Below are 8537 nucleotides of genomic sequence, written 5' to 3' on the forward strand. Positions count from 1 at the left end.
GAAATAAGAATAAGTACTAGGCTTTAAAAAAAAAAAGCGAACAAACTGGGGTTGATTTGTTCAACTAAACCCTTTGAGGTGATGCTCCAAGTAAAAAAAAAAGAGTAGGTGTGTGTGTATATATATATATATATATATATATATATATATACATGTGTGTGCGTGTATATATATATATATGTGTGTGTGTATATATATATATATATATATATATACACACACACACACACACACACACACAGATATGTGTGTATACAGATACACATAAATAATTATGATGTGTTCATGTATGTACACTCACGTATACATGTAGTTGCCACGTTTTACTCAGTAAAACAATAAACAAAACCAACTTGAATTTACTTTATTATTAGTCATATATTACAACCTGCTTCACATTTGGTTCAATTATACATTACTAATCAGCTACATATTACTATAAGACTCGCATCATATACATTAGTTAGTGCTATATTACTTATGCTCACACACACATGTTACAATGTATCACGTTGTTGATTTCTTCTATTTTATTTACTTTAGTCTGTCATAGACAATAATATTTATACTACGGACTGCTAATAATTTCATCTGTTCTAGAGTTAAAGTTTCTTGCATAATATAGACTATTTCAAATTCGTTTGTTTTATACATACATACATATGTATGTATGTAATTATGAAATCAAAGGCTCTAAATGCAGGAAGTTTGTAAGCTTCAAGCAGTCAGTAGCAGTTATACAAAATAGCCTTCAGAAACAATAATAATTTACTGGTGAGGGTTGTAGGTTTTATTTTCCCCACATTGAAGTTTGATAAGCTGAAAAAAGCTTTTATCACTCACAGTTAGCAACATGAGTTGCTATGAAACCAATTAAAAATCCACATTGAGGGAAGTGGAGCAGGTTGAATTCAGGCTGCGTATTCCACCTGACTAGCAGATCCTCTGATGTAATAATTACTCGCTAAAGATATAATTTGAAAATTATATCTTGGCTGAGTCCCTTTCAGGTGTTGGGCCTCATGGAGGCAATGATCAAGACCTTTGGGATTATGTCGTGCTTGAGAATAAGACCCATCAAGCTGAGCACGCTTGGAGTGGTTGGAATTAGGAAGGGCATCCAGCTGTAGAAAAACCATGCCAAATCAGACTGGAGCCTGGTGCAGCCTTCCAGCTTACCAGCCCAATTAAACCACCCAACCCATGCCAGCATGGACAAACAGACGTTAAATGATGATGATGAATATGATCTTCACTGAGTTTAACTTGAGATTCCTTAACAACAATGTAAACTAACTCAACTCCGTCAGTCACGAATGACGATCGTGCACCTAAGAGGTACCCCTTCCGGGGTACAAGTCTGGGTGGAAAGTCGCCTCACCGACAAACACACAACCTATGGTTGTTTTTATGGAAGACCAACAGTCGCCCATGCATACCAGCCTCTCCTCTTCATGCCACTGATGTTATCCATGGGAAAGCAAAGGCTGATACAGCTTGGCCACCACAGACGTCGCAACTCATTTCTACAGATGAGTGAACTGGAGCAACGTGAAATAAAGTGTCTTGCTCAAGAACACAACACACAGCCCGGTCTGGGAATCGAACTCACAACCTCACGATCATAAGCTCAACACTCTAACCACTAAGCCATGCGCCTTCATAGGCGTAACAATGTAATGTTCATATAATTAAGGTATCTTCAGCCTGGTGAGTAGCTGGCTGAGTACTCCTCATTACTAACAGGTCCAGAGTTGTGTGAATACTGAGAGGAATAAATAATACATTCTGGTGAGAGAGAAGATAGATAGGTAAGAGCATTGCATTAGATATATGTTGGTTAATATATGGATGGGTATTCGGTCCAGAGAGAAGGGGGAGGAATGAATTATATATTTTCATATGAGGTTAGTTTTTGTATGTGGCAGATGTTCAGGTGCAATAAACACTGTAAACAAACAGGAAACAACTTCTGTCTCATCCCAGGGAGAAAAACTAGAGGTAGTTGATAGCTTCCGCTATCTGGGTGACCAAGTTAGTAGTGGGGGTGGGTGTGCTGAAAGTGTAGCTGCTAGAATAAGAATAGCCTGGGCAAAGTTCAGAGAGCTCTTACCTCTGCTGGCGACAAAGGGACTCTCACTCAGAGTAAAAGGCAGACTGTATGACGCATGTGTATGAACAGCCATGCTACATGGCAGTGAAACATGAGCTGTGACTGCTGAGGACATGCGTAAGCTCGCAAGGAATGAAGCCAGTATTCTCCGATGAATGAGTAATGTCAGTGTGCATACCCGACAGAGTGTAAGCATCTTGAGAGAAAAGCTGAACATAAGAAGCATCAGTTGTGGTGTGCAAGAGAGACGATAACGCTGGTATGGACATGTGGCGAGAATGAACGAAGGATAGCTGCATGAAAAAGTGCCACACCCTAACAGTTGAGGGAACCCGTGGAAGAGGTAGGCCCAGGAAGACCTGGGCTGAGGTGGTGAGGCAAGACCTTCGGACATTGGGCCTCACCGAGGCGATGACTTCTGACCGAGACCTTTGGAAATATGCTGTGCATGAGAAGACCCGGCAAGCCAAGTGAGACCTAAATCCAATGCCTCTGCTACGGGTGTAGCCAGCCCACTTATGCGTACCTTTCCTTCATTGGACACTAAACTCCGCTTGCGAAGACTTGTTGAGGCAAGTGAAGTCGAAATCGAACTAAATTCGACAACTGGCACCCATGCCAACGTCATCTTCATTGGACACAAAAGTCAGCTTGCGAAGGCTTATTGGGGCAAGCGAAAGCGAAATTGGGATGGCACCTGTGCCCAGCATCGCCTTTCTGGCACTTGTGCCCGTGACATGTGTAAGGGCATCCAGCTGTAGAAACTCTGCCAAATCAGATTGGAGCCTGGTGTAGCCATCTGGTTTCACCAGTCCTCAGTCAAATCGTCCAACCCATGCTAGCATGGAAAACGAATGTTAATTGATGATGATGATGTAGCATCATCATCATTTAATGTCTGTTTTTCATGCTGGCATAACTTGGACAGTTTGAAAGGAGCTGACCAGCTGAAGGGTTCTTCAGGCTCCATCTGTTTTGGCACGGTTTCTATGGCTGGATGCCCTTCATAACACCAACCACTTTTCAGAGTGTACTACCTCACAGAAGTAAAAGCATGGTTGTCCTTGCATACAAGCTTATCCCTTGCATCCCTCTCCAGCTGAATATTCCTAATTTTGTGGGCTCGTGGGTGCTGGTACTATGTTAAAAGCATCCATACCACTGCCATATAAATGCACCCATGGCAGTGCTGTGTAAAAGCACTCAGTACATTCTGTACAGTCTGCAAAGTGGTTTGCATTAGGAAGGGCATCCAGCCATAGAAACCATGCCAAAATGGACATGAAGCCTGGGCAGCTCTTCAGCTGGCCAGCTCCTGTCAAACCGTCCAACCCATGCCAGCATGGAAAACAGACATATGATGATGATGATATAAATTATTTCAGCAGAAATAATTAAATAGAGTAGAAATTATATAATATTGTATTTACCACAGCTGTTACTTTGCTTTGTTTGACTATCCTTCACCAACAGAAGGCTAAAGACAATATCGTCTTTATAGACATAGGTGTGGCTGTGTGATTAGGAAGTATGCTTCATGATCTCATGGTTCCAGGTTCAGTCCCACTGCATAGCACCTTAGGCAAGTGTCTTCTACTGTAGACCTGGACTAACCAAAACCTAGTGAGTGGATATGCTAGAAACTCAAAGAAGCTCACCACATGCATGAGGGAGTGTATAAGAAATTATACAAATTACAAGGGAACAAGAAATAATGCAATGAAGTTTATTAGCTTACAGCTGTTTCTGCTGTAGGACGCAATGCACTCATAGTTGAGTGTTTGTGTTATCATCTTATAGCTTCAAATATGTAAATGTGTATGTGTGTGAGTATGTATGTGTCTTGCAGCCAATAAATATTCCCAACACCCTGACACTATCCCACAACATAACCCTCCTATCTGCGGGAACTCCAAGAGATACTCAAGTGGAACCATGTGTGATAGGTACTGTGGAGCTACTAAATTTTCGTATTTCTCTTCTCTCAAAGATAAAATGAAATTCAAACTTATTTGTGGTTTGATTTTTTTTCTTTGCTTGTTTCATTTGTTTACTCTTCAATATCCATTTTTCCCTGATATTGATTTTTCCGTGATATTGATTTTTTAAAAATTAGATCAAGGACCAGCAATTTCTTTTTCTCGTGGACCACATTTGATTAAATAAAAACCATTGATTTGTCAACAGACCAAGAATATAATGATTTTTTTTTTTAATTTTTAAAAAATGACCTAAATCCTATAGAAAACTAAAGAACACTTCAGTGGAGCCCTTATGGGTCATTGGCCACCTGCTGCCAAACCCTGGACTAGATGGTCTTTCCCATTAAAAAGTGGAAGGATCCAAGCTTTATTTTGCCCTACCAAGCAAACTAGAAGAAGCAGAGTTATGTCCTTGCTTAGAATTTGTTTTAATTCAGCCATTAAATGAAACACCACAACTGTCAAAATCAAAAGGACAAAACTTACCCCCTTGTCGTAAATATTTGAAAATTCCTTCATCTAAATCTTCTAGAGTTCTCTTCCGACCACCAACTAATTTCCTGTTCTTTTTGACTTCCTTGTCCATGAGAATATCACTCAGAGCCTTTTCATGTAAATTTCTTGAGCTTTGCACCTCCATGTCATCAAGAACTGTTCTTCTGCTCTCATTGCTGGAGCCAATGGCAGCCATTTCCAAGTTGCGGGCACATTCCAAGAAGCCAGATTTCCTGGCTAAACTGCATGCCGTCTCACCTTCACTATTTTTGATGCTGGAAGAGAAGAGAGACACCAGGAAACATTTTAAGTTGAATTCACACAAAAAAAAAAAAAAAAAAAAAAAAAAAAAATCTAAAACTTTCCACTGTTTAAAAAATTGGGAAAGGATTCATTCAATCAGAGTACCTCTATGCGGTCACTCAACCAAGTAGAAACAGCAGTCAAATCTCCCTCAAATTATGTCACACAGTTTTTGAAAAGGGGAAATAGCGTGCAGAACAAAATATGAGTGAGGTGGGAACAGAGGTTTGCTCCAAATGCTTGTTACAGATTGAAGTCTACTAAAATACCCAAGGGACTGGTGGTTGAGTTGATGCTATTTAACCCTAGACCAACCCCCGTTTAAGTCCCCATAACTTAGTGGTTCAGCAAAAGAAACCAATAGAATAAGTACAAGGCTTAAAAATAATAAGCATTAGTGGGACAATTCATTTGACTAAAATTCTTCAAGGCAGTGCCCCAGCATGGCCAGTCTAATGACTGAAAGAAGAAAAAAAAAATAAACGGTGCCATACATAGAGAATGAACCTGTGACTATGTGGTTGGGAAGTGACTTTCTTAACCATACAGCCATTCTTTGTTAACATTATGACTGGTCACTCTCTACTCTTGACGACCTGCAGAATTATGAAATCCCTTAGGGCAGTGCCTCTCAAACTGTCTGATGTGGCATCCCAGCAGTTTTTTTTTTTCCAATGTGCCAGGGACTATTAATATTTCTTAGTAATATTAATTTATACTGAAAACAATATATATAACAAATATAATAAAAGTTGACAATTCTTTTTTATCGCATATTTATTTTGTAAACAAATAATAAAATATTACATAAGCATTTTACAAGCATTTTATAATGTTTCTTTCTTTTTTTGGAAACTCGCCACGTGTCAGCAGCTGATGGCTCGCAGACTGGCACCACTTTGAGTAGCACTGCTTTAGGGAGGTTGGCAACAGAGAGAGAGCATCTGGCTATCAAATCCTGCTGCAAAGAACTCTTGTCTAAACCCATGCTAGAATGGAAAAACAGATATTGAACAAATGGATGAACAATTTGTGCCAGGAAGAGGGTCAGTAACGAATCCAAAGTTCTTTAACATCTGATATCACAGCTGTGTTGAAAGGAACAATAGTACAAAAAGTTGTTAAATGTTTACAGCTGAAATATTTCTAGTCCCAACACTTAATTAAAAATATGGTGGGATCTTTTGCTGTATTTTTGAAATAAAGATTAATTAAAAACAAAATTCTGAATATAGTTCCTTCTTCAACACCTGTTCTTTGCATACGTATTTCAACAATAATGTTTCAAGTAAACTACACCAGGGGTTTTCAAACTGTTTGACTTGCGGACCCCTTTATATTTCAGGCTTTACCCTTATAAACACTTATGAAATTTATACATAAATATTTGCTTAAAATAACATATATTTTTACATTTATTTATTTAACAGTATTTAACAAATAGGTTTATTGTCAATTAAAAAACATATATAAATTCAATTTGCCCATAAAAAGTATATGCTGTCCACGGACCCCCTGTGGTCCGCAGACCACAGTTTGAAAACCCCTGAACTACACGATCTCTGTAGCTTTGTACATGTTATGCATTACTAACTTTTACTACTGAGTTGAGAAAGGGAACCTTTAAAATGACGAGGAAGTGTGTTGGAAGGCTGTGAATGAAGTCAAGGCGTGTAAGTAAAATTTACATGAAAAGGGAGATTATTGTGTGTGAAAAGAAAAAGATGATAGGCCAACAGATTGAGAATATGTATTCACAGACGTACATCAACATGTGTCTGTGCATAAATTAACAAAAGCAAGTGAGGGAGATAACAGGGTCAGAGATAGTAATAAAGAAATAGTAAGAATAGAAAGCACAACCAACGACACTAGTTTTTTTGCTGTGTTGTTGAAAATCATGTGGCAAGACAAGGTCCTAGATATGGGGATCCTTTCTCGACTCACTATTATATCATGCACACAAAAACGAAATGTAAGTGTTATACATGAAGCAATTGAGTGAGATGATGGAGGAGAACAACAAAATAGAAATGCTGAAGAGGAAAGGTGTGGGAGGTAGACTGGTAACAAAAAGTCTGAGAAAGTTGTGAAGGTTTCTTATTAACAGCAGTGATTAGATACCCAAACAACGTGTGCGTGTGTGTGTGTAACTATAAGTTAAAACCCAACAACAGGAATTCCAAAATGAAGAAGAAATAGAGATGTTTGGAGTAAAGAGAAAGAGGAAAGAATTTGAAGGAAAAGTGTTCATTGATGCTGGTAGAAGAAAAAATAGTATCAAGACCGCAGGGAAGATAACACACTTCTTTTCATACTTTTAGATGTTGTTGTCATTGTTAAACCCCAACATCAGCCCTGTTCCAGCAGGCATTTTGGTTAAAGGTAACCCAATCTCCATCGATAACAAAGCCTGTTTTTTATTCAGATACTGTGTACCCAGTATTACATTATGCAATGTGTCCTTTGATTTTGAAAAAAAATGCTAGGATATGATTTGAAGATAATGTGGCTGCTATTTCTATAAAGCCAAACAACCATGTAGCACTGAAATTCTCAAACGGACAAAAACTGGGTTCTATCTCACCAAACAAGAATTTTTTATTCTTTCCCACCTTTTATCAGTTTCAAATGAAATGAGCTGGCAGAAACATTAGCACTCTTGGCAGCGTTTCAACCATCTTTACGCTGAGTTCCAATTCAACTGAGGTCGACTCTGCTTTTCATCCTCCCATGGTCAATAAATTAAGTATCAGTTGAGCACTGGGGCTGATGTAATTGATTTACACTCTCCCCTGAAATTACTGGCTGTGTGCTAAAATCTAAAACCTTCCTATCTTTAATTAAAATAAAGCTTGTGTCCATATACTATGTCGATATTGGTCATGGCATTAGATAAGTGTAAAAACTTTATAATCATATCTTTTTATTAAACATGGCAATTTCTCTGCCCCCATTTCAATGCCCACAGCCTTCAATTAATGAGAAACATTGAGGCTATCTTATTGGCTGTGAGAAAGTGTGTGATGTAAAGCGAACACCACAAACCAAACGGTGAACTGTTTGAGAGGAAAAACTTGAAATTATGAGTCACGTTTTTATCAAGACATTAACATATGACAAGTGAAGCATTAACAAACAAATTAAAACTAGGTTAAACTACTAGTTTTTCTTCTCAAACAACACTAGATTAACCATTAAGCAAAATAAGCTCGTGTTTAGGGCATCAAGTGAAATGGAGCCCCACAGAAATGGTAAATGGTTTACAGCTGAATGGTCGATCCAGCACTTCTTGAAGAGGAAAAGTAGTTCAATCTGGGAATTAAAAGCCAGTTATGGATTTGGTTTCTCAAGAAATTAACAAAGGAGTAAAGTAGCTCATAATATAATAATGGCTTCGAATCTAGGCACATCCTTTTTGTGTCCCCTTTTTCATGCTTGTAATGGGTTAAACAGAGTTTATCAAGACAGATCTTCTCCTAGAACTTCCAGTTGCCAACCTTTACATGTTTGCAAGCAAGGTAATATTTGTAATATTTTCCTCCGTGGTCAGACGAATGTTTTCACAGAATACTGGAAAATGAAGGACATTCATTTATAACGATCATGTGATATCAAAACAAGGAAACACTGGGGGGGGGGGG

The 8537-nt window shown here is 38.4% G+C and overlaps 1 protein-coding gene and 1 long non-coding RNA gene across 2 annotated transcripts in view; one reads left to right on the plus strand and one right to left on the minus strand.

The window, feature by feature from the left end:
- The window catches only part of LOC128249194 (uncharacterized), a 7105-nt gene extending 989 nt beyond the window's left edge, over positions 1–6116 (plus strand). The window contains exon 2 of the long non-coding RNA XR_008265302.1: positions 5764–6116. This is a non-coding gene — a long non-coding RNA (uncharacterized LOC128249194). The remainder of the gene's footprint in view (positions 1–5763) is intronic.
- LOC106870840 (ankyrin repeat domain-containing protein 10) overlaps positions 1–8537 on the minus strand; it is a 61078-nt gene that overhangs the window by 27236 nt on the left and 25305 nt on the right. Inside the window, exon 4 of the mRNA XM_052972112.1 lies at positions 4582–4865. Coding sequence (XP_052828072.1) covers positions 4582–4865 — 284 coding nt within the window. The remainder of the gene's footprint in view (positions 1–4581; positions 4866–8537) is intronic.

The sequence above is a fragment of the Octopus bimaculoides genome, chromosome 12, assembly GCF_001194135.2.
Source record: "Octopus bimaculoides isolate UCB-OBI-ISO-001 chromosome 12, ASM119413v2, whole genome shotgun sequence".
Lineage (NCBI taxonomy): Eukaryota > Metazoa > Mollusca > Cephalopoda > Octopoda > Octopodidae > Octopus > Octopus bimaculoides.